Consider the following 27,502-nt stretch of genomic DNA (forward strand, 5'->3'; position numbering starts at 1 on the left):
TACAAAGCCCTTTATTCTTTTCACCTATTGTTTTTGCTTTATTGTACTTCATAATACTTAGTATATATGTTTACAATAATTATAAAGGCCCCATAAACACCCCTTTTAACTCTCATATCAGTAGTTATTTATTTTCATTGGTTCTATTTGGGGGGGGCACTCAACTACTGTCAGAATTTGTGCTGGTCTTTTTCTTTTTAAACTGTAATATCTTAATAACTTTGTAATATCTTAATATCTATGGTGCCCATGGTATAGAATCAAAAGAAGAGCTTCACATTTTAAAAACTTTAATAACTTTACAGTTCACAATGCAGTAATTTACTATCCTCTTTGTTGTTTGCTAAATTATTTAAGGAATCACTGTCAACTCCTATTTGAGCTGCTTCATTCTAGGATGTATCCTAAATCATATTAGGACACACTGAGATAGTCATCATTACTAGAATAGTTTCCATGAAAAATTTTGTTTTAATTCTAAGAATTAAAAGATTGTTAAATTATAACAATATTAATATTTTTATATAGGCACATAATTGAACAATGGGCCTAAAAGTGAATAGTAGCAGTACAGTTTCGAAACTAGTTTGATGTACTCTCAGATTACTGATGACATGTATATGTACATACATATATATTCACTTTAATTTTCACAGTCACCATTTCTAGGTAGTCTCAGAAGTTTCAGTGTTCTAGATCTTTGAATATGGCCACAAAACATTGCTTTGTAAAACTATAGGGTTTTTTGGGACTTCCGCCAAGATGGAGGCATAGGTAGAAACATCGTGCCTCCTCGCACAACCAAATTTAAAGACAACAAAGTTTTAGTAACAAAAATTCAGGTAAAACACAGAAAATTGAACTATATGGAAGTCTGATAACAACAAATCATTCAGCCAGACCAGTAGGAGGGGTGGAGCCAGTAACTGGTGGAACAAGTTGTGCAGGAAAACTTGGCCAGACTGACCCAGGCTCACAGGCAGCGGTTGGTGGATCCCAGGCATGGGGGCTGAGACGGGCAGACCCAGTGAGGGCGCAAGGCGGCAGGCTGACCGCGGTCACACATTTGCGCACAGATAAACCAGCAAAGAAGAGAGCTTTGAGATACATGGCACAGGCCCCAGCGGCAGGAAACAGCAGAGGGGACCGCCATTGCCCCTCTCTGACCCTGCCCCCACATACAGCATCACAACCCAGCAACCTGGGTGGCCCTGCCCTGGTGAACACCTAAGGCTCCACCCCTCATACGTAACAGGCTGGAACAGACCAAAACATGGCTCAAGAAGAATTCAAAGCCCCAGAGCCCATAACTCTAAGCAGCCAGGAAATAACCAAACCTTCAGATGCACAGTTCAAAACACTGGTGATCAGGATGCTCACAGAACTGGTTGATTTTAATCACAAATTAGAGGAACAAATGAAGGCTAAACTAATCGAAATGAAGGGAAATGCACAGGAAACCAATAGTGATGGAAAGGAAACTGGGACTCAAATCAAGGGAATGGACCAGGAAGAAGAAAAAAATGACCAAACAGAAAAGGATGAAGAAACAAGAATCAAAAAGATGAGGAGAGGCTTAGGAATCTCCAGAACATTTTTAAACGCTCCAACATCTGAATTATAGGGATACCAGAAGGGGAAGAGGAACAGCCACAAGTGGAAAACTTCTTTGAACAAATAATAAAGGAGAAATTCCCCAATCTGGAAAAGGGAATAGACTTCCAGGAAGTCCAGGGAGCTCAGAGAATCCCAAAGAGAGTAGACCCAAGGAGGAACACACCAAGGCACATCATCATTACATTAGCGAAGATTAAAATGAAGGAGAGAATCCTAGAAGCAGCAAGAGCTAAGGGGACAGTCACCTACAAAGGACTTCCCATCAGACTGTCAGCAGATTTCTCAAAGGAGACCTTACAGGCAAGAAGGGGCTGGAAAGAAGTATTCCAAGTCATGAAATCCAAAGACCTACATCCAAGATTGCTCTATCCAGCAAAGCTTTCATTTAGAATGGAAGGGCAGATAAAGTGCTTCTCAGATAAGATCAAATTCAAGGAGTTCATCATCACCAAGCCCTTATTATATGAAATGTTAAAGGGACTTATCTAAGAAAAAGAAGATATAAAAGATGAACAGTGAAAGGACAGGAAACTCACAGTTATTAAGAACCATGCCTAAAACAAAAGCAGACTAAGAGGACAGCTAGATCAGGAGCGGAACCATAGAAATGGAGATCACATGGAGGTTTAGCAACAGGGGAGTGGGAGGAGGAGAAGGGGGGAGAAGGTACAGAAAATAGGGAGCACAGGTGGTAGGTAGAAAATGGGGGGGAGGGCAAGAATAGTAGGGGAAATATAGAATCTAAAGAACTTGAGACATGTGGTCATAAACTAAAGGGGGGAATGGTGGGGGAGGGCATGTGCAGGGTGGAGGGGAATGAAGGGGGGAATAGAACAACTGTAATGGCATAATCAATAACATTTTAAAAAACTAAAAAAAAAATTAAAAAACTGTAGGGTTTTTTTCATGTTTTGTTTTTCATTTTTTGTATTTGTTTTCACCCTAGTGCTTACCTTTGATTTAAAGGGGTTTTATTTTATTTATTTATTTGTTTACTTACTTACCTATTTATTTATACTTTAGCTTCCTGGGAGTTACTGATTGTCTTTGAAGAAACATGAAGTCACATTCTGTTGTTATGCTTACTCTGGCCTTCATGGTGTTCCTGACATGGATCCCTGTGTCACTGAGTTGTAACAAAGCACTCTGTGCTAGTGATGTGAGCAAATGCCTCATTCAGGTAGGACTAAGAGTACTTTTTATTAATATTAAAATATATTGTACAGCAGATATAGAGCACATATATACAGATATACAGGGTCCCTCAGAGGTAATGCCTGCTTCAGTGTGGTTTGTAGGGCAATAATATGGGTGCAATAATTTATAGTTTAAATTTAAAATTTCACCTAAAATGTTATATGATGTGCTTGAGTGTGATATTTTTGTTCTAGAATTACATGCTTATGATTTTGTAATAAAAGATTTTGTAATTAAAAAGGGCGTTATTTGTGCTGGACTGTGTGTGTGTGTGTGTGTGTGTGTGTGTAGAGAGAGAGAGAGAGTGTGTGTGTATACATATATACACATATTAATATAAAATACAGTATATTAGGTGAGGGCCTGAGGTACTGAACTATGACATAGTGGTCTGTGTTTTTTCATCATTCTCTTGAATATAAAAAAGATTTAAGAAGTTCAGTACTGAAAATAATGCCAGCATTAAAATAACGCTTTATAAACATGCCATTACAATGTGATAAGCACTCTGTTCAAATGAATTAAAAGGGTTTCTCTTGTATAATTTAGTTTACATAGCAAGGAGACTCAAAACCATATTTAGCAAAAAATTTAGTCAAATAATAGACAAATTGTATCTCACATACAATGTATTAGTTCTATTATATGTAAGAAGTTACCCCCAAATGTAGCACTTTAATTCAGTAAACATTATTTCATGCAATTTCTTAGGGGTGGAAGTCTTTGAACAGTTGAGCTGGGTGGTTTTGGCTCAGGGTTTCTCACAGGGTTGCAGGCAAGTTGTTATCTGAGTTTGGAAAATTGGCTTCTGAGGTATGTGGTCTATCCAGAACATATCCAGCCATGTAATATGAAAAATAGAGACATTTATTGAAGAGTATACAAGATACAAGAAACATTGTACATCGGACAATGATACCTCAGTCCCCTTCAAAGTAGGCATCTTGGGACCTCACACAGTTCTCCCAATTGCCATAGCTTCCCTGTTGTATTTTCCTGAATCTCATCAACAGTCTGAAATCTCTTTCCTGTCAAAGATGATTTTAGTTTTGTGAAAAGCCAGAAGTCAGAGGGCTCCAAATCTGGGCAGGAGGACTGCTGAGTCATCTGAGTGATTTGATGTTTCATCAGAAAATTGCATGAGACGTAATGCATGAGCAGGTGTGTTGTGATGAAGTCACCAGTTGCCCATAGCTGTGGCTTTCTATTTTTAAAAATGACTTTATTTATTTTTAGAGAGAGGGGAAGAAGGGAGAAAGAGAAGGAGAGAAACATTGATGTGCAAGAGAAACATGGACTGGTTGCCTCTTGCATACCCCCAACTGGAGACCTGGCCTGCATCCCAAGCATGTGCCTTGACTAGGAATCGAACCAGCAACCTTTCAGTTCTCAGGCTGATGCTCGATCCACTGAGCCACACCAGCCAGGGTGTGGCCTTCTGAATCATCTGAATAGTTACCACCAATAAATGTTCAGGCTTAATGCAAAATCTGATGCAGATTCATTGCTGTACTCGCTCAGTTAGTTTGAATGCAACAGCCATGTAGCACGCATGCTCACTCAGTGGTGTCTGCTGCCTCCACTGACTAGCACAGTGAGGTTGTCATGGTTCACACATGCACATTCCAGTCCATTCTCCTTGACTGCCAGGTTACATTCATGTCTCACAAACCATTCTTGTTCTATTAACAATGGCTGGACTTTTCCTGGACAGACCTCATTCTTGATAGTTTTTGGTAATCAAGGTAAGCCTAGTGATGTAACTACCATGGTCCTTTTTCTAGAGACAAAAATGAGGTTAAATAATTTGGTCCAGTTCAGATAGTTAATAAGGGACTGTAGAATGTGTTCTGTGTTTGACTCTAAAGCATGTGGCCTTTCCAAGGATCATACTGGTTATTACTCTTCATCAAGTTGTGTTCACTTGTGGTAAACTTCATGTCTTATATAGCTGTTCTCTTTTTTCCATATTAGGCCGTCAGCAGTCTTGTGCCCTTTATCTGTCTGTATTAGCATCCCCTATAGTTATTGGCTGCTGGCTAAGAAATTCAGTAACTATACATACTAGAATTCTATGTTAAGGGTAAGTCAGCTGCCTCTGGCTATAATTCTGCATAAGAGTAATTGTGTATATGTACTAGTGGTAATAATGATTTTTATAGATCAGAGGCATTTTCTGCTTAATTCTGACATTTTGGTTCTTCTCATTAATAGTCGAATAAGAAGCCTAATCTTTATGTGAATGTAGTTTGCCACCATCTCATTTCTGTTTACTCTCACTTTGCATTTCAAGCCAAAACATTTAACAAGATATTTATTGGTGTAATGGTTGGTGTAGTAGACTGCTCTGCCTAGTTTTAGGAATTGTATCTCTACCCCTTGTGGCTAAGGGCGAGAGACAGCCTTTGGAGTGCCAGCCACAGGAGACAAACTTGTCTTTGGTAGCAAACGCTGCCTCAGTTCCTCTCCCTGCCCCCAGAGCTTGGTCAGAAGTCAATGACGGGTAAGACCCCTCACAGTGGGGGGCAACCTAAGCCAGACTCGATCACTTGGGAGGCCTTCATGGAAGGACTCGGGGGGCTGCAACAAAAATCAATGGACTCTCACCCCTTGGCTTTGACATAGCCCGAGTCCCCATGTTCTCTGGGCTGGCTCTAATCCCTTTAAGCCTGAATACCTGTTGGGGAGGGATGCAGCTCCTTGCCTTGCTAGAGCATGTCCTGGGGAAAAATCGGGCACCACAAAGGCTTGCTGATTAACCTGTGAAATCTGCTAAGAGTTCTTTCATTCATATGATAAGGGTATGAGAGGAAATGAGTACCTCTCCCAAAGTTTCTGCAACTCTCTTCCTGACAGACACTGACTCAGACTCTGAAGCCCTCAGATCTCTTTGTAATGTTATCTACTGTTTGATCCTTGTCGCCCTGTATTCCTGTGAATTACAACCCAATAAAAGGCTACGGAAGAGGGTGCTCAGGGCCTTTTTCTCCTCGGGGAATCTGGCCGCTGCTGGCCTTTGTCTCCCTTGAGAAAGGGAGGGCTGTGAGGCCACAGCCCACACCTCCTCCTCCCCAAACAGATCTCATTGTGTCTCGGTCATTATTCACTCACTCGTGTCAGTGGCACGGGGGGGGGGGGGACTCGCAGAGAAGTCGCCCCCACAGGTTGGTTTTTAATTTTTTTACTATGAACATTTTCAAGCACAAACAGAAGAGGTGATGGTATAATGAAAGCAGTTACCGCAGTCATTAACTCATAGTTACCCTTGTTTTGTGTATATTCCCCTACACTGACTGTTGTGGACCACTCTGCCCGGTTTCAGGAATTGTAACTTTACCCCCCATGGCTAAGGATGAGTGAGTGACCTCCGGAATGCAAGCCACAGGAGACAAAAGCTTGTCTTTGGTAGCAAACGCTGCCTCAGTTTCCTCTCCCTGCCCCCAAATTATGGTCAGTGTTGATGATGGGTAAGTCTCCTCACAGTGAGGAGCAACCTAAGCCAGACATGATCACTTGGGAGGCCATGATGGAAGGACGGGGGGTGGGGGGGCTGCAACAAAGAGCGAGCAATGGACCCTTGCCCCCCAGCTATGTGACATAGCTCGAGTCCCCATTTCTGAGTCCCCATTTCCAGCTGGGAGAAGCACTTCCTGTCTCTAATCCACTTAAGCCTAATAACCTATGATGGGGAAGTGATGCAGCTCCTTGCCTTGCTAGAGTGGTATCAGGGGTAAATCAGGCATAAGAAAGAATATGTAAAAATCCTGTGAAACCTGCTTTGTTTAGAATGCTCTCATTTAAATGATAAGGGCCCAAGCAAGAAGTTTGTTCCTCAAAGTTTTATGGCTCTGTTAGCTATCCGACCCTGACTGACAATAAGCCCTCATACTTCTTTGAACGCTATTTATTGTTTGATCTTTACCTGTACCCTTGTACAAATGAACCCAATAAAAGCCCCTTGAGGAAGGGGCTCCTGGCCCTTCCCTTCTGAGGGATCGGCCAGCTCTCCTCCCCAAGCAGATCATGTCTTGGTAGTGTTTACTTTTATCCGTGGCAGGTGGGTGGGGGAGGGAATTGTGGGAAAAGTCACCCCCACAGCTGACCACCCCAGCTCTGTTTTAATTTTAAGCAATCCCTGTTAGTGTTTTACCATGATTCTAATACCTGTCTTTTAAAGATAAGAGCTCATTAACACATAACTATTAGCAATTTAAAAATTACCAGTAATTCTTTAATATCACCTAATTTTATATGTGGATGTTTGGATATGGCATGTTTGCTTAGGCTTGCTCTGCTGGCTGAAAATTTTGTAGTTTGTATATAAATTCCAGGTTTGTGCTGTGGTCACATGGGGAATCTGTGCCTATTTCCCAGGTTGTTTCAGTGTAATTTCATTATTCATTAATAGAAACAAAGTCTCATAACAATTGCTTTATTCATGTTTAGGTGGAAATTCACTTCAATTCCAAACTATCTTTTGATTCTCCAAGTCTATAATTTCCATTAGTTCAAATAATAAAAAAATTGAAAAAAATCTAATGAAAAAAATTTTAAATCTAATGAAAAAATAGATTTTATTTAATATACCTCACTTGGTAAGGGAGTATTTAAATAAGAAAGCTTTGGTTAATATTGATAAATACTGTCAAGGTTTTTTGTCATTTTGCTTTTTATTTTAAAAATTTGTACACAAAATACTTCAAAAAGTAAAGAGTACTATGTAAGTGTAAAAAACAGACAACCAAGTGAAGTTGTACCTATCAAATGGCAATTCTTAGTAAATTCATTGGTAAGAAGTGAGGCCTTATTTTTTAATATATTTTATTCATTATGCCATTACAGTTGTCCCATTTCCCCCTTCATTCCCCTCTACCCTGCACACCTCCCCTCCCCCAATATTTCCTCTCTTTAGTTCATGTTCATGTGTCATAAGTTCTTCAGCTTCTACATTTCCCACACTGCTCTTGCCCTCCCCGTTTTCTCCCCACAATCTATGCTACTTATTCTCTGTACCTTCTCCCCCTCTCCTCCTCCCACTCCCCTGTTGCTAACCTTCCACGTGATCTCCATTTCTGTGGCTCTGCTCCTGTTCTAGTAATTTGCTTAGTTTGCTTTTGTTTTAGGCGTGGTTCTTAATAACTGTGAGTTTGCTGTCCTTTCACTGTTCATATTTTTTATCTTTTTCTTAGATAAGTCTTTTTAACATTTCATGTAATAAGGGCTTGGTGATGATGAATGCCTTGAACTTGACCTTATGTGGGAAGCACTTTATCTGCCCTTCCATTCTAAATGAAAGCTTTGCTGGATAGAGCAATCTTGGATATAGGTCCTTGCCTTTCATGACTTGGAATACTTTTTTCCAGCCCCTTCTTGCCTGTAAAGTCTCTTTTGAGAAATCTGCTTACAGTCTGATGGGAACTCCTTTGTAGGTGACTATCCCCTATCTCTTGCTGCTTCTAGGATTCTCTCCTTCATTTTCATCTTGGGTAATGTAACTATGATGTGCCTTGGTGTGTTCCTTGTTGGGTCCAACTTCTTTGGGACTCTCTGAGCTTCCTGGACTTCCTGGAAGTCTATTTCCTTTGCCAGATTGGGGAAGTTCTCCTTTATTATTTGTTCAAAGAAGTTTTCCACTCATGGCTGTTCCTCTTCCCCTTCTGGTACCCCTATAATTTGGATTTTGGGACATTTAAAGATGTCCTAGAGGTTCTTAAGCCTCTCCTCTTTTTTTTTTTTGAATTCTTCTTTCTTCATTCTTTTCTGTTTGGTTGTTTCTTTCTTCCTTCTGGTCCACTCCATTGATCTGAGTCCCAGTTTTCTTTCCATCGCTATTGGTTCCCTGTGCATTTTCCTTCATTTCACTTAGTGTAGCCTTTGTTTTTTTATCTAATTTGTGACCAAAATCAACCAGTTCTGTGAGCATCCTGATCACCAGTGATTTGAACTGTGCATCTGATAGGTTAGCTATCTCATGGTCGCTTAGATGTATTGGCTCTGCGGCTTTGATTTGTTCTTCTGCTTGAGCCATAATGTTTTGGTCTGTTCCAGCCTGTTATGTATGAGGGGTGGAGCCTTAGGTGTTCACCAGGGCGGGGAAACCCAGTTTCTGGGTTGTGATGCTGTATGTGGGGCCTGGGTTGAGAGGGAGCAATGGTGCTTGTTCTGCGCACTCTCGAATTTCAGTCCCCTCTGCCACTTCCCACAAGCTGGCACCTTTTCAGTCGGTGCTTTTAGGCTTTATTTCCTGTTGGTGCTGCTTTCTACAAGCAAATTGGGCCTTTCTGGTGCTGGTTCCAGGGCATGTGGGCTTGTATATGTTCTAGGACCCTGTGGGTCTCTCCAACAAACTCTACTTTGAGGCTGGGAGTCTCTCCTAGCACCTCAACCCTGAAAGTTTTTCTAATCAGCGCTTTTAGGCTTTATTTCCCTTTGCTGGGGCCCTAGGTTGCACGGTCTGTCTCACTGACTGTTTTTAAACTTGCCTGGTTTATCTGCGCATTAATGTGTGTCATCGGTCAGCCAACCACCTTGCATGTCTCACTGGGTTTGGTAGTTTCCTCCCCACACCCAGGTTGCCAACCACCACCTTTTCCTGCCAGGACCCCTCTCTACCGGCCCTCTTACCAGTCTGGATGAATGGTTCGTTGTTGTCAGACTTTGGTACAGTTCAATTTTCTGTCTATTCTGGTTGTGTTTTTGTTTCTAAATCTTTGTTGTCCTTAAATTTGGTTGTATGAGGAGGTACAGTGTTTCCACCCATGCCTCCGTCTTGGCTGGCCCTGATTTTTATTTTTAACCACAAATTCACTGGTGCTAATATTTATCAGATTCCTGTTGTTCCTTCAGAGCCAAGAATCATCAAATCTTTTTCTGGAGTAGTAGAGACAATATCTTCTGGTGCATAATGGTATCATTTGAAGTTGAAAATATGGAGTGCTTTAAAGGACTGATGGACATGGATAACAGTGTGTGATTGCTGGGGGGAGAGGGGTGTAAGGGCACTAAATGGTAATGGAAAGAATACCATGAAGATTAAATTTTAAAAAATGAAAAGCTTGACTATTGAGGATTTTCTTGTTTGTTTATTAACAAATGCATTGGACATTGCAGTGAAATGTGATTAGTTCCACCATTTGACTGGTTTTCTAGACTCCAGAACTCCAGCAGATTATTTCACATTTTGAATTTCACTTTCCTTGTATTGCTCTTACTATGGCTATATATCAAATTACCCCAAATATCAGTGCCTGAAAACAATAGCATTTATTTTGCCCATGAATTTGCACCACACAGCGTTAGCTGGGGCACCTTGAAGGCTGGAGGCAGGAATTATTTGAAGCAATGCTGTAAGCTAGTACTTTCTCCTATGACAGAAATGGTCTACTTCTGCCCTGTCCAGTGTAGTAGTAACTAGCTACATGTGGCTACTGAATACTTGAAATATGACTAGTGTTATCGAAAAACAGATTTTAAAATTAGATTAATTTTCATTCATTTAAATTTAAATAGCTGTGTGTGACTGACTTGTGGCTGCTCTATTAGATTTCACAAATATGAAGGCTCACTTATAAGTCTTAATACCTGGGCTAGCAATATTCTTTCCCTTTCTTCCTGTCTCCCCCCTCTTTCCCCTTTCCCCTCTCCTTGTCTTTTCTCTCCCCCACCCCTCTCTCCTCTGTTAGTAGTCTCTTTATTTGACCTCTGCAGCTTGTTGGCTTGAGACTAGCCAGATGTCTTACAGGTTGGCTTAGGGCTTCCAAGATACATGTCTCATGAAGAGAGCTGGGGGAATCAGTGTTGCCTTTCATGGCTTCACATTAGAGGTCACGGTGTTACTTCCACCAGTTGTAGGCCAACCTGGATTTAAGTGGGAACATAGGCCCCACGTCTGGTGGAGGACGTCTGGTAAATCCCTTGACTAATTCTTCCCACTCCTCATTCTGTTACCCAGGTTGAACCACTTTTAATTTAGCAACTGCTTATGTTTTTATTTCTTTTAGTGATTTTTAGCCATATGGTTAAACTACATGTTTATGTTACTATTTCTTATTTTATCAATTCTGTGTATTATGTACCTAAAACTGTTTTTGCTATATTAGGACACAGCTCACTTACCATCCTGTCTTCTCCCACCCTATCCATCCATAATTATTTCAGTGTTTTTAGTTTTTTTCTTGGTTACCTTTTTAGTTTCTACAATACAGTTAAGCCTTTCTGCTCTCTTCTATGAACCAGAAACACTCTCTCTTGATTTTTGACCTAAGAGGAAAATATTAGTAGCCCTACTCTTTCCATTTATTTATTTATTTATTTATTTATTTATTTATTTATTTATTTATTTCATCAGTAGACTATAAATTATGTCTGTTTGAAGAAAAAACTGTACATTTCTTTAGATATCCAGAAAAGGGAGAGCTCCAGTCTTGAGAGATAAGTGAATTGACCATTGATCGTCACACTTCACATCATAGAAAGCAACTAAATCAGTTTCCTTGTATTTGTGAATACTAACCTCAGAATTTCTGCTTTTGGAATGACTTTCATGGACTGTAGGAATGGATTATAACCTATACTTACTTCTACTTTTATATTGTTAAGCTTGACAAGAATCTGTTTTGAAGGGCAGAAAGTGTTATGGGTAAGACTGTGAACTTTGGAACAAGATTAATTAACTTGCCCAAGTTCATACAGCTAGCTCTTTCGATGATGTTGCTTTCTATGATGTGAAGTGTGGCAATCAATGTTTGATTCACTTAACCTTTCAAGACTGTTTGGAGCTCTCTCTTTTCTAGATGTCTAAAGAAATGTGTGGTTCTTCAAACAGACAGAATTTAAATTCTGTCTATTGACAATTATATAAATAAAAATTTAAAAGGAAAGAGTAGGGCTACTAATATTTTCCTCTTAGAGCACAAATCAAGAGAGAGTGTTTCTGGTTGATAGGAGAGAGCAGAAATGTTTAAAGGTAACCAAGAGAGAGCTAGCTGTATGAACTTGGGCAAGTTAGTTAATCTTTCAGTAACTCATTCCCATTAGCTAAGCTAGTCTGCCAGCTGTATGAACTTTGGCAAGTTAGTCTTTCAGTGACTCAGTTTCCTCATTTATAAAGTGGTCATATAACCCAACCTACTGTATTGGTTATTAGTTCTTAGCACATAAGTGCCCTACCAGTATATATTATTAACCTTACTTCTCTCTTTTGTTAATATATTTGAACCTTTCATGCTTTATATACAGGTGTATTCTATATTCTAAAACTGAACAACCAATAAACTATGTTTATATAAACCATGGTTTTATGTAAAACATGTTTATAACATATAACCAATGATTATATGTTATTGACTGTATAGTCACATAGGGTACTGATTACATTTCCTTTCCTGAGTGACTTTGTTTTTCTTGAGTTTCTAATTGCTTTTCTTGATTTTGCACCACTAGTCTAATACCTTACACTGCTTTACATTCTTAATCTGTTTTCCCCTCAATGGAGCCTTCAGTCTTGTTTCCACTTTGTAACCAAGTGGTTTTGATATGCATTTTCTAGAGACTAATGATGTTGAGCATCTTTTTATTTTATTTTATTTTAACATTTTATTTATTTTTAGAGAGACAGGAAAGGAAGGAGAGAGGGAAAGAAACATCAATGTGTGGTTATATCTTGTGAGCCCCTTACTGGGGACCTGGCCTGCAACCCAGGCATGTGCCTAGACCAGGAATCGAACCAGTGACCCCTTGGTTCACAGGCCCGAGCACAGTCCACTGAGCTACACCAGCCAGGGCGTTGACCATCTTTTTATTTGCTTATTGGCCATTTATATATCTTTGAGAAAATGTCTATTCAGAACCTATGATCATATTTTAATTGGCTTATTTGTCTATTTATTGTTGAGTTACAGGGATTCTTTATATACTCTGGGTACAAGTCCCTTGTTAAATATATGTCTTGCAAGTAATTTCTCACATTCTGTGGGTTCTCTTTTCACTTTCTTGATGGTATCATTTCCAACACAAAAGTTCATTTAGCCTAATTTATCTTTGGTTTGGTCACTTACACATTTGGGGTATAGCTAAGAAACCATTGCCTAACTCAAGGTCACAAAGATCTGCTTGCATATTTTCTTCTAAGAATTTCTTTAAAAAATATTTTTAGAGGGGAAGGGAAGGAGAGAGGGAGAGAAATAACAATGTATGGTTGCCTCTCGTGAGTCCCGTACTAGGAACTGGCCTGCATGCAACCCAGGTATGTGCCCTGACTGGGAATCGAACCGAGATCCTTTGGTTCGCAGGCCTATGCTCAGTCCACTGAGCTACACCAGCCAGGGCTCTTCTAAGAATTTTATGTTTTGACCACTTACGTGTATTTCAAATTGATTTTTTTGTGTGGTGTGAAGTAGGGTCCCAGTTTCATTCTTTCGTGTTGCAGATATTCAGTTGTCCGGGCACCACTTGTGAAAATACTATGTTTTCCTCATTGGATTATCTTGGCACCCTTGTTGAAAATAATTTGATTTAAAATTTTATTTATTTATTTATTTATCTTTAGAAGGGAAGGGAAGGAGAGAAGGAGAGAAATATCAATGTATGGTTGCTTCTGATGCATCCCCTGCTGGGAACTGGCCCCTGCTGAGAACTGGCCTGCAACCCAGGCATGTGCCCTGGCAGGAAATTGAACTGCGATCTTTTGCTTCACAGGCCCGTGCTCAATCCACTGAGCTACACCAGCCAGGACAATAATTTGATTTTTAATGTTAGAGTTTATTTCTGGATTTTCAGTTTTAGTCCATTGATCTATGTTTGTCTTTATAGTCCTACATTATCATGATTATTGTAGCTTTGTGGTATGTTTTGATATCAGGAAGTATGAGTTTTCCAATTTTGTTCTTTTTGAAGATTGTTTTGACTATTTTGTGTCCCTTCCCTTACCGTATTAATTTTAGGGTCATCTTGTCAGTTTCTCCAATTAAATTCAGCTAAGATTTTTTTTTTCAAGAATAGATTTTACTTTTCAGAGTAGTTTTATTTAGGTTCACGGAAAAATTGAGCAGAAGGTACAGAAAGATTCCATGTTCTTCTTTCCCCAAAACACACTCAAGTGTTTCCTCTATTATTAACATCTTGTGTTAGTGGGTACATTTGTTGCAATTGATAAACAAATATTGACACTATTATTAACTGAAGCCAACCGTTTACATTAGGGCTCACTGTTTGTCTTGTACAGTTCTATGGATTTGACACATGCATAATGTCATATATCCGACATTACAGTGTGACATAGGATAGTTTCATTGCTCTAAAAATACCCTGTGCTTCCTTCTACCTGGCCCTTCCTCTTCCAACCAAACCCTGGCCAGTCCCCTTAGAACCACTCTTTAAAAAAAAAAAAAGACAGTCTGTAGTTTTACTGTTTCCACTTACGTAGTATGTAGCCCTTCCAGGCTGGATTCTTTCACTTAGCAATATGCATTTACATTTCCTCCATAGCTTTATTTGGCATAATAGCTTATTTCTTTTTATTGCTGATTATATTCCATTTTATGGATGTGCCACAATTTGTTTATCCATTTTCCTATTAAGAGATGTCTCTTGTTCTAAATTTTGGCAACAAAAAATCTGCTAAAAATATCCATGTGCAGCCTTTTGTGTGGATATAAATTCTGAACTCATTTTGATAAATATTAAGGAGAACAATTGCTGGATCATATGCTAAAAGTATGTTTACTTTTGTAAGAAACTTCTAAACTATCTTCTGTACTGGCCATACGTTTTCTGTTCCCTTCAGTGAGGATGAGAGGTTCTGTTGCTCCACGTCCTCATCAACATTTGATATTGTCAGTGTTTGGAATTTTAAACATTTAAAAAATTTTTTGATTTAATCTTTTGTGTATTTTATCCATTACCATTTAGTCCCCTTAAACCCCCTGTCCCCAGCAATCATCAGACTGTTGTCCATGTCCATGACTCCTTTATCCTTTTTGTACAATCCCTCCACCCTCTGTCCTCCCCACTCCACTTGCTATCGCCCTGCTCTCCATTTATGAGTCTGTCACCATTTTCTTTGCTAGTTCAGTTCATTAGATTCCACAGATGAGTGAAATCATATGGTATTTGTCTTTCTCTGACTGGCTTAATTCACTGAGCATAATGTTCCCCAGGTCAAACCATGCTGTTGCAAAGGGTAAAATTTTCTTCTTTTTTATAGCTGAATAGTATTCCATTGTATAAATGCCCCACAGTTATTTTATCCACTCATCCATTTGGGCTACTTCCATATCTTAGTGATTGTTAATAACATCGCAATGAATACAGGGGTGCTTATGTTCTTTCGAATTAGTGTTTTGGGTTTATTTGTATAAATTCCCAGAGCTGGGATCACTGGATCAAAAGGCATATTCATTTTTAATTTTTCGAGGTGTCTCCATACCGCTCTTCACAATGACTGCATCAGTCTGCATTCCCACCAACAGTGCAAAAGGGTTCCCCTTTCTCCACAACCTTGCCAGCAGTTGTTCTTTGTTGATTTATTGAGGATAGTTATTCTGATGGGTATGAGATGGTATTTCACTGTGGTGTAATTCGCATTTCTCTGATGATTAGTGACATTGAGCATTTTTCATATGTCTATTGGCCATCTGTATGTCCTCTTTGGAGAAGTGTCTATTCAGGTCCTTTGCTCATTTTTTAATTGGGTTGTTTGTTTTTTTGGTGTTGAGTTTCATAAGTACTTTATAAATTTTGGATATTAACTCCTTATCAGATGTATCAGCAAATATGTGCTCCCATTCTGGGGATTGTCTTTTTATTTTGTCGGTGATTTCCTGGGCTGTGCAAAAACTTTTTAGTTTGATGTAGACCCATTTCTTTATTTTTTCTTTTGTTTCCCTTGCCTCAGGCAGTATATCTGATAAAAAGTTTCTATAAGCAATGTCTGAGATTTTTCTATGTTTTCTTTTAGGATTTTTAACACTTTACATCTAACATTTAAATCTTTGATCCATTTTTAATTTATTCCTGTGTGTGGTGGATGAAATTGGTCTAGTTTCACTTTTCTGAACATATCTGTCCAGTTTTCACAACACCATTTATTGAATAAAATAAATGATGATAATAAAATAATGAGGCCCTGGCTGGTGTAGCTCAGTGGATTGAGTGCAGGCCTGTGAACCACACGATCATGGCTCGATTCCCAGTCAGGGCACATGCCTGGGTTGCAGGCCAGTTCCCAGCAGGGGACTCACAAGAGGCAACCATACATTGATGTTTCTCTCCTTCTCTCCTTCCCTTCCCCTCTAAAGATAAATAAATAAAATCTTTTAAAAAAAAGTCAATGATATTTTATCTAAAAAAATAATGATAGCTTATTGAATAAGTTATCTTTAGCTCATTGTCTGAGCTTGCTTTCTCTGTCAAATATTAATTAACTATAAAGGTGTGGGTTTATTTCTGGGCTCTCTATTCTGTTCCATTAATGTAGGTGTCTTTTTATGCCAGTACCATGCTGTTTTGATTACTATGGCCTTATAGTATAGTCTGATATTAGTGTGATTCCTCTACCATTTTTCTTTCTCAGGATTGCTGTTGGGATGTGGGGCCTTTTGTGGTTCCATATAAATTTTTAAAATATTTGTTCTAGTTCTGTGAAATATGTCATTGGAATCTTGATAGGAGTTGTACTGATTCTGTAGATTGCTTTGAATAGTATGGTAATTATAATGATGTTAATTCTTCCTGTCCATGAACACGGTATGTGCTTCCACTTATTTGTATCTTCCTCAGTTTATTTCTTCAGTGTCTTATAATTTTCCATGTACAGGTCTTTTACATCCTTGGTTAGATTTATCCCTAGGTATTTGTTTGAAGCTATTGTGAATGGGATTGTTTTTTTAACTTTGCTTTCTGTTAGTTCCTTATTGGCATGTAAAAAGAAAACTGATTTCTGGATATTAATTTTGTATCCTACTACTTTAATGAGTTTATCAGTTCTAGTAGTTTCTTGGTTGAATCTTTGGGGTTCTCTTTGTACAGTATCATGTCATCTGCAAATGAAGACAGTTTTACCTCTTCCAATTTGGATGCCTTTTATTGCTTCTTTTTGTCTTATTGCTATTGTTAGGACTTCTAGAACTATGTTGAATAAGAGAGGTAAAAGCAGACATTCCTGTCTTGTTCCTGATTGTAAGGGGAATGCTTATAGTTCTTGCCCATTGAGTGTGATGCTGGGAGTGGATTTGCATATGTGGTCTTTATTATGTTTAGGTATATTCCCTCTGTTCCCACTTTGCTGAGAGTTTTTAATAGTAAATAGGTGTTGGATTTTATCAAACAATTTTTCTCTATCTTGATATGATCATGTGACTTTTATCCTTCTTTTTTGTAGTAAATCATATTTATTAATTTCTCAATGTTGTACCACCCTTGCATCCCAGAATGAATGCCACTTGATCATGGTGTATGATATTTTTGATGCATTGCTGTATTTGGTTTGCTAATATTTTGTTGAAGATTTTAGCGTCTATGTTCATCAGGGATATTGGCATATCATTTTCATTCTTTGTAGTGTCTTTATCTGGTTTTGGAATTAGGATGATGCTGGCCTCATAAAATGAAATTGGGAGCCTTACCTCCTCTTGAATTTTATGAAATAGTTTGAGAAGGAGAGGTTTAGGTCTTCTTGGAATGTTTGGTAATTCACCTGTGAAGTCATCCAGTCCAGGGTTTTTGTTTGTTGGGAGTTTTTTGATTACTGCTTCAATTTCACTAGGTATAATCTCTCTGTTCAGATTCTGTGATTCTTTCTGATTTAGTTTTGTAAGATTGTATGTTTCTAGGAATTTATCCAGTTTGTCTAGGTTGTCCAGTTTGTTGGCATATAATTGTTCCTCATATTTACTTATAGTCCTTTGTATTTCTATTGTGTCAATTGTTATTTCTCCTTTTTCATTTTGATTTTACTTGGGTCTTTTTTCTTAATGAGCCTGGTTAAAGATATGTCAATCTTTTTTATCTTTTCAAAGACAAGTTCTGGTTTCATTGATTTTTTTGTATTGTTTTTTAGACTATTTCATTTATTTCTTCTTGGATTTCTATTATTTTTTTTCCTTCTACTCATTTTGGGCTTTGATTTTTTTCAAGTTTGTTTAAGTGTGTAGTTATATTGCTTATTTGAGCTTTTTCTTATTTTCCGAGATAGGCCTTTAATGCTATGAATTTCCCTCTTAGGAGTGCTTTCCTAGTGTCCCACAGATTTTGGATTCTTGTGTCCTCATTTTCATTTTTTTTCAATATATCTTTTGATTTCTTTCTTGATCTCATTGTTGACTCATTCATTGTTTAATAACATTCTATTTAGCTTCCATGTCTTTGCCTGTTTTTCAGTGTTCTTCCTGTGATTGATTTCTAGGTTCATAGCTTTGTGGTCAGAGAAGATGCTTGATATGATTTTAGTTTTCTTAAATTTATTGAGACTTGTTTTGTGTCCTAACATGTGGTCTATCCTAGCAAATGTTCTATATACACTTGAAAAGTGTGTATATTCTGCTGCTTTGGAGTACAATGCTCTGAAGATATCCATTATCCATTTGTTCTAATGTGTTGTCTAAGGCCGCTCTCTCCTTGTTGATTTTCTGCCTAGAAGTCTTTCCATTGAAGACAATGGGGTGTTAAAGTCCCATACTATGACTGTATTTCTGTTGATCCCTCTCTTTATGTGAACCAAGATTTGCTCCACATATTTAGCTACTCCTGTGTTGGGTGCAGAAGTGTTTATTAGGGTTACATCCTTTTGTTGGATTGTTCCCTTTATCATTATGTAGTGTCCTTCTTTGTTATTATAGCCTTGCTTTTCAAGTGTTTTGTTAGTGTAAATACAGCTACTGCATGTTTTTTTCCTTTCCATTTTCATGAACTACCTTTTCCCATCCCTTTTAGTTTTCTGTGTATTTTTCAGTCTAAGATATGTCTCTTGGAGGTAGCATATATGCACAGGTGAATGTAGTAAGGGCTTAGTGATGATGAACTCCTTGAACTTAACCTTATCTGAGAAGCACTTTATCTGCCCTTCCATTCTAAATGAAAGCTTTGCTGGATAGAGCAATCTTGGTTGTAGGTCTCTGGATTTCATGACTTGGAATCCTTCTTTCCAGCCCCTTCTTGCCTGTAAGGTCTCTTTTGAGAAATCTGCTGACAGTCTGATGGGGACTCCTTTGTAGGTGACTGTCCCCTTCTCTCTTGCTGCTTCTAGGATTCTCTCCTTCATTTTAATTTTGGCTAATGTAATGATGATGTGCCTTGGTGTGTTCCTTCTTGGGTCCAACTTCTCTGGGACTCTCTGAGCTTCCTGGATTTCCTGGAAGTCTATTTCCTTTGCCAGATTAGGGAAGTTCTCCTTTATCATTTGTTCAAAGAAGTTTTCCACTTGTTGTTCTTCCTCTTCCCCTTCTGATACCCCTATAATTCAGATGCTGGAACATTTAAAGATGCCTTGAAAGTTCCTAAGCCTCTCCTCATTTTTTTGAATTCTTGTTTCTTCATTCTTTTCTGTTTGGTCATTTTTTTCTTCCTTCTGGTCCACTCCTTTGATTTGAATCCCAGTTTCCTTTCCATCACTATTGGTTTCCTGTGCATTTCCCTTCATTTCAATTAGTTTAGCCTTCACGTGTTCCTCTAATTTGTGACTAAAATCAACCAGTTCTGTGAGCATCCTGATCACGTGTTTTGAACCGTGCATCTGATAGGTTGGCTATTTCTTGGTTGCTTAGATTTATTGGCTCTGGGGCTTTGAGTTCTTCTTGAACCATAATGTTTTGGTCTGTTCATGCCTGTTATGAATGGGGGGCAGAGCCCTAGGTGTTCAGCAGGGCAGGGCAACTCAGTTGCTGGGTTGTGATGCTATATGTGGGAGCGGGGTCAAAGAGGGGCAATAGTGTTCCCCTCTGCTGCTTCCCCGCCACCGGGGCCTGAGTGGTCCATCTCACTGCTCGCTCTTTTGCCTGGTTTTTCTTCGCACGACTGTGTGACTGGGGTCAGCCTGCCACCTTGGGCCCTTACTGGGTCCGCCTGTCGCAGGCCCATGCCTGGGATCTGCCAGTTGCCACACACGTGCCTGGGTTGGTCTAGCCAAGTTTTCCTGGGCAACCTGCTCCTCCAGTCACTGGCTCTGCCCCTCTTACCGGTCTGGCTGAAGGGTTCGTTGTTGTCGGACTTCTGTATAGTTCAATTTTCTGTGTTTTGGTTGCATTTCTGATACTAAAACTTTGTTGTCTTTAAATTTGCTTGTGCATGGATGTACAGTGTTTTCCACCTACGCCTCTATGTTGGCCAGAAGTTAGCTGAAATGTTTCTGTTGAGTAATCAAATGACAGTCTAATTGGTGCTTCCTTGTAACTACCTGTTTTTCTCTTGCAGCTTTTAAGATTCTTTTGTCTTTAAGCTTTGCTATTTTAATTACGATGAGCCTTGATGTGGGCCTCTTTGGGTTCAATTTATTTGGGACCCTCTGAGCTTTCTGGACTTGTGTGTATTTTTCCTTCACCACATAAGGGAAGTTTTCTATCATTTCTTAAATAGGTTCTTGTTCCCTTGCTTTCCTTCTTGTATTCTCATGATGTGGATGTTGTTATGCTGCATGTTGTCCAAGATGTTTCTTCAACTCCCCTCATCTTTTAAATTCTTTTTTCTTTTTCTGCTCGGCTTGGGTGTTTATTTTCTACCTTGTCTTCCAAATCACTGATTTGACCCTCTGCTTCATCTAACCTACTGTTTATTCCTTCCAATGTACTATTTATTTCATATATTGCATGGTTTATTCCTGACTGTTCCTTTTTTATGGTTTCTGTGTCTTTTTTCATGCTGTTGAGTATTCTTATAATCATGCTGTAAACTATCTGATAAATTGCTTGCCTTCATTTCATCTAGGTCTTCTGGAGAATTCTCTTGTTCTTTCATTTGGGGTCTATTTCTTTGTCTTCCTATTTTGGCTGCTGCTTTCTACTTTCCACCCTAGTTATAAATCTCATGAGCCATTAACTAATCAGCTTTTAAACTAATGAAGCCTTTAACAGTGGGGCTTAAGCTTTACAAGGAGGGTCAGAGCAATTCCTGGGGGCAGGGTTATTATTTCCCTTCTGGCTCACGCATTTGGAGAGGAGTGCTCTGCCGGAGCAAGATGGCTCCATCAGTATGGAGAATGACTCACTGTAGGGATCCTGGTGCCTCTTTGTTTAGTTCTATCTCCAGAGCTACTAACTCCAGACTCCTCACATATCTCTAGTTTACTCTACCCTCCCTCTGCTGGAGCCCAGGTAAATGGCTGCAAATGAAATTTGATGTGTTGGCCCTTTATTAGTTTCTCTGAATCTCAGACATCTCTCCTTGGCAGACAGAAACCCTGTGGCCTTTCACAGCTGGGTGTTATCTGCGTTCCTTTCCAGCTCTGGCGCCATAGGCTGGGAAGCCTAGCTTGTGGTTTAGACCCCACACTTCTCAGGAGGAACCCCCCTGCCACTGATACATCCCTCGGTAACTTCAGCTGCCACCCATGGGAGCCCAGTCAGCCCTGCGCACTCCCTACCAGTCTCATTGTGGTGAAGTGGTTTCTTCTGTCTGCCTGTGGCTATAAGGCTTCTCACTCTAGCTTGTGTTAAATTGGTTATTCAGGATGATTTCCCTACAATTTAGTTGTAATTCCAGATTGGTCCTGGGAGGAGGTTAATGTAGCTTCCACTTAACTCCTCTGCCATCTTGGATCTCCTGAATTTTAACCATTTTAATAGGTATCTGTTAGTATGTGTTTGTGTTATCTGCAATTCCCTAATGGCATGAAGTTGACCATTTTTTCCCATATGCTTTATTTGCCATCTGTTTATCATATTTGGTGAGGTATTTGTTTATATCTCTAGTCCATTTTAAAATTTTAATCTGTTCATTTTTTTACTGTTGAGTTTTAATAGTTTTTTTGTATATTTTGGTTCACAGTCCTTTATCAGATATGCTTTTGCAAATATTTTCTTCCAATCTATGGCTTGTTATTGCATCTCTTAAATTGTCTTTTGTAGAACAAAATTTTTTAATTTTGATGAAGTCTAGCTTATCTGTTTTTTTCTTTTATGAATTGTGTAGGATTTTGATTGGGATTGCATAGAATCAAATCAACTTGAGAAATATTATTATCTTCAAAGTATTAACTCTACTAATTCATAACCATGAAATATCTTTCCTTTTATTTAGATCTTATTTTTTTCAACAGTATGTTGTAGTTTTCAGTGTACGGGTCCTATACTTCTTGTGTTAAATTTATCCACAGGTATTTTATCCTGTTTGTGTTACTATAAATTGATGTGTTACTATGAATTGATTTCTTAATTTCACTTTCAGATTATTCTTTGCTTCTACATAGTGATGTAGACCTTAAGTCTGTTTTTATCTTCTTCTTATGCTTTCTGGAAGATTTCCTTGACTTTACCTTTGAATCTTTGTATTGAATTGTAAAATTTTAGCAATAACTTTAAATTTTTAAAAGCACTATTTTCTGCTTGTTAATTTTTTATGTTAACACTCTCACTTGTTTTGTAATGCACTATTTTCTCACCTGTTTCTGAGGATACTTATTGAAAGTGTATTCTGTTACCTGGATACGTCTTTCTGTCAAGATTATTTTTTTCTTTTAATTTATGTCTCTCATGTGGCAGGCGTTCCTCAAATATATAATGTTAATATTACTTAGTTGCCCATTGTAGTTAAGAATGAGGTATTCAAAGCATGGTTGTGTGACTGCCTACGGGGACAGGACTGACATACACAGACCAGAGGATTTTACTTGAGGACCAGGGAAGCCCTGCTCTGAGGCTGATCACTTTCCTGAAGAGAAGTTGTTTGTTTGTTTTGATTGACTGGGGTTTTTTTTTTGCTGTGGTTGGAGTGAGTGGGTGGACAGTACATCCTTCATTCTTGTCTTTTTGCTCTTGTGCATAGGATAGTCTAACGGCTTGGATAGAAGCTTGAACTTTAATGCCCTCTTTTATTTCTGTTTTCTTCAGTTGGAGAACAAATTGGCTGTTGATGTTTCATGTGCCAGGAATTGTTAAGAGGGGGGTCCTTGGAAGGCTTAAAGGCTTATGGCATCCTTAAAATTATAATAAAAATTGCATATGTACAATATTAAAAAGGAGAAAAGTCCATAGCTTTCAGGAGGTTCTCATAGTATTTGATGCTCTGAAATGTTAAGACTTGCTGGGGCTTTGCCTTCCATTGCACATATTAAAATTCTGCTTTCACATTCAACAAAGTACAAGACACTGACATTTTAGATGACAATACTAGCTTTTCTCCTTAAATTTACAGAAGAACATGTACAGAATTGAATGTTGGAGAGAAGTACTTTAAGAAAGGCAATTCTTAAAAGACAGAAGTACTTTAAGAATGTTTACAGAAAGATATTACTTTCCTCTTAGAGAGAATTTATGTTTTCTTTTTGTTATTTTGGTTTGGTTTAAACAACATCTGTAGTGTTGAAATGATGTACTGTGAGGATGAGTTAGAACATTTGTTTATATTGAGCTCTCTGTGACTTGTGAAATAACTAAATATAAAAAAATTTCCCTGGAAGCTCATAGTTATGTAAATACTTTTTACCAGCATGGCCACAAGGCAGCACAGTCACTCCTGCCACTCCTTCAAGTTGCTACAAATAAGGGTGGTTCCTACATAAATATTTTTTTTGCTCTTCTGACTGGAAAGAAATCTAACTTTAAACATCAAAAAAGTAACATTGTCATCGTGGTGTATTTCCTTGCTCATGTAATGAGTGGTTTAGCTGTCCTATTTCGGGGGAACAAATGGTAATATAGGTTTTGCTTTTAACAAGATCTTTCTAATTTTTACTTTTGCTGTGTGAAAAGAACTCTTAAAATTTGGATCATTGTTATGCTTTTACCCCAGAAATCTCAAGACCCATTTTGTATTATGAACTTAAAAAACCCTTACTGACTTGTAAGTACTTTGGCTAATATTTATGGTCATATTTAGGATAATACAAATATTACATTTCATGAAAGTATTCAAATTTAGGTTCAGAGATCGTTGATGCATTATTTTAACCCTTTCTAGTTATCTGAATATCTATTTAGTACCTTTATGTACTTAATTGACATTCTGCTTTTTTATTCTAAACATTAATTTTACTATTAATCAGATCTTAGATTTTCTGAAATAAGTTGGAATTTCACAGTAGTTTCTTATTAATAACTCTGATTTTTTTAATTTTAATTTTATTTTTTTAAAGATTTTATTTATTTATCTTTAGAGAGGAAGGGAAGGAGAGAGGGAGAGAAATATCAATGTATGGTTGCCTCTCATGTGTCCCCTGCTGGGAACTGGCCTGCAACCCAGGCATGTGTCCTGACTGGGAATTGAACCACGATCATTTGGTTCGCAGGCCCACACTCAATCCACTGAGCCACACCAGCCAGGGCTAATAATTCTGATTTTTAAAGTGTATTTTGTCTTGTGTTAAAAATATAAATAGTTCACATAACTTTAGGACTTTATCATAGTAAACTAAAAAATATTAACTTTCTCTTCCTTTTTTCTTCTTTAATCAGTGCTAGTTAAGTTCTATATTAGCTTCTTGCTACAATTATCTTGATACTTGTTATCAAGATTGATATCTTGATATCAATATTAGATACTTGATATCTAATACTAGTAATATTTTTGTTTAAAATATACAATGTTTCCTCCTTCCTCTTAAAAACATTACCTTATTTTTCTGTAGTTATTTTCTTCTTTATGCTACTTCCCTGCTCTTAAAAGTTGTGGCACTAACTCATTTTTGTCCTGTTCTGCTTCAGTTAACACCTCATGAAAATCTTTGAAATTGATGTCCAAAAGTAATGAATTAGGCCTGATGCAATGTAAGAGAATAAGTTTTTGTTTCCTTTCAAAGGTTTAATGCAGTTAGAATAGCTGCTAAATTTTGTGAGTACTAAAATTTATTTTCACTGGCTGTTTCACTTATAGAATTACTATATTAAAACAAAAATGAGGATTTTATGTGAAAACATGGAAATTTTCTAATATAAAATAGGGGAAACTTTCAAGTATAAAATAAAAAGAATAAATAGTAAAATAATCCCCATAACCCTATCGGTCAGCTTCAACAGTGATCAACAAGTAGCCAGTCTAGTCTCATCTATACCTACCCCCACCTTACTCCAGCACATTTCTTTTAAAAAAATTTGTTGGAAACTTTTAAAGTAGTTAGGATTAAGTTTTTATTACTAGGTTTATGTAAAAAATGGGTGACATCTGACATATTTTGGTACTTCATATATATATATGAACCTGTATGCTGATTTATTTAGTCAGAAGAGAACACTACTCTTCTCAAGTGTTTTACTTAAGTTTATAGTATTTTCAGAGCAGAAGCTTACCAATCAGTTGTAATTTATAAAGAACAACATGATAATAAGGTTCACTAAGATATTTTTTTATAGGTTTAAGTTTGTCTGATGTCTTTCTTAAAGAGTATTTGTCAAAATAAGTTTGTTGTAACCTAACATAATATAATTATGCTTATTCTTTTGAATAAAGACTAATTATTTGGAGATGTTTTGTTTTATATATTTGTTTTTAAATACCCATTTGATCTAAGAAAAAGTTGTGCAAGTAAATCAGCTTAGGTACAATCTAATGCTTTGTTGATGACTGATGCTTCTGCAATAGACATTTACTTAATTAACTTTGTGTTTACATTCTTGAGGCTTTTTAAACTTTTAAAAATTATTTTAATTTTTTAATTTAATCTTTATTATATATTTTTCCATTACCATTTAGTCCCCTTACTAAAGGGGACTCCCCCTCCCCCCACCAGTAACCACACTAGTATCCATGTCCCTGAGTCTTTTTTTTTTTTTTTTTAGATCAAGATATTATAGGTGCGAAGCCCTGGCTGGTGTAGCTCGGTGGATTGAGTGTGGGCCTGCGAACCACATGATCGCAGTTTGATTCCCAGTCAGGGCACATGCCTGGGTTGCAGACCAGTCCCAGCAGGGGACACATGAGAGGCAACCATACATTGATATTTCTCTCCTTCTCTCTCTCCCTTCCTCTCTAAAAGATAAATAAATAAAATCTTTAAAAAATCTTTTTAAAAGATATTATAGATGTGATAGGTACAGAATACAATGTACAGATTATGTCTTTTTGAGTTGTACGCTTGAAATCTGTATGGTTTTGTGAACCACGTGACCACAATAAATTCAATTTAAAAAGACATAATTACTTAGAGCTTGCTTAATTTAATATTTAAGAACCTCAGTTTGTGTTTTGGGTATTTTTTTAAATAATTGTATGAACATTGAACTGGATCTTCAGTCATACTGTTACAGAACACAGGCAGGGGGGCGCAAGTATTGGCTCACCCAAGGATGCCAAAATCTGGTACAGAACAGGGCCAAGGGCAAAGGGGGTGCCGATATACTATTACTGAAAGGACCCCCTACTAGGTTTGTTATGTCTGCCGCCTTAGGAAAGACGTCTCTCAATGCTAGAGATTTGTGAAAAGGAAAGGAAATGTTTATTTAATACTATACAGGCTTAGAGTAGTGACCTAATGTCTTCATTAAAATATCCATTAAAAGTCTTTTTGGATACCCACAGATGCCCACAGAGCTTCCTTCTCCCCCTGCCCTAACTTGGGGTACTGTAACTCCAGAAAAGAAGCAGGCATCAGTGATTCAGGTTGCCAGCATCATCAGCTGTGTCGCCGTCCAGGCAGGATCTCCAATTAATCCAAAGCCATGTGGTACCTTCTTATGGTCCACTGGCAAGAGTTCTTTCACCCTTCTTCCAGGCAAAGTCTCTCCTGCTTCCCAGGCCACGTGGCCAGAGAGAGCACCCCAAAGCCCCGTGGTTCTCTTCTACTAAAGCTGTGGGGAGGCGGGGGTCACCACTTGGCCAAAGCCAAGTGGCAGTTCTCTGCTAAAGCTGCATGGTAATTCTCTCCACCAAAGCTGTGGGGGTCCCCACTGTGGCCAAAAGCACATGGCTCTCTCTTTACCTAAGCTAGGGGGAGGGGTCTGCACTCTGGCAAAGCCACGTGGTCCTCTCCCCTACCAAAGCTTCAGGTGGCTCTCTCTCTCACATGGCTGCGGGGGTCCCCACTCCGCCAGAAGTGCGTGTCTCTCCCCCTGCACTGCCACAGGCGTGTGGTCCTCTTCTCTCCACCGAAGCTGTGGGGCCAGGGGTGGGTTGCCACTCTGCCCAAGCAGAGTGGCGGTTTTCTGCTAAAGCTGCATTGGTGATTCTCCCTCACATGGTTGCAGGGGTCCCCACTCTGACAGAAGAGTGTGGCTCTCTCTCTAATGGCTGCTGTGTCTGGGTTTAAATCCCCTGCCAATCTTCCTCTGTACCTGATTTCTGACTCCTCCTGTAATCAATTACACCTGCCAGCATTTCTGAATGATTCCAGGTTTACTGGGCTGCCATTGTGAGCCTGGGCAGATATGGCCCCATGTTGTGGAGCCAGTCTTGTCCAAGCTCTCAAGCAGGGGCCTGCCCCCCAGTTACATATTGGGGGGAAGTTCCTTTTCATCCCCCTGGCTCAGAGCATGGCCACAGCTATTTAACATATCATTGCAGCCAGTTAAAGGTTACAGATATATTAAATGACCATGCCATGGATTAGCTGCAA

The 27,502-nt window shown here is 38.5% G+C and overlaps 1 protein-coding gene across 2 annotated transcripts in view; it reads left to right on the plus strand.

The window, feature by feature from the left end:
• The window catches only part of TWSG1 (twisted gastrulation BMP signaling modulator 1), an 85,462-nt gene that overhangs the window by 955 nt on the left and 57,005 nt on the right, over window positions 1–27,502 (plus strand). For both annotated transcript variants that reach the window (XM_037134070.2, XM_053668849.1), the window contains exon 2: window positions 2,641–2,797. In XM_037134070.2, coding sequence (XP_036989965.2) covers window positions 2,675–2,797 — 123 coding nt within the window. In that variant the 5' untranslated portion in view covers window positions 2,641–2,674. The remainder of the gene's footprint in view (window positions 1–2,640; window positions 2,798–27,502) is intronic.

Source organism: Artibeus jamaicensis, unplaced genomic scaffold (genome assembly GCF_021234435.1).
Source record: "Artibeus jamaicensis isolate MK-2021 breed Jamaican fruit bat unplaced genomic scaffold, CSHL_Jam_final contig_511, whole genome shotgun sequence".
Lineage (NCBI taxonomy): Eukaryota > Metazoa > Chordata > Mammalia > Chiroptera > Phyllostomidae > Artibeus > Artibeus jamaicensis.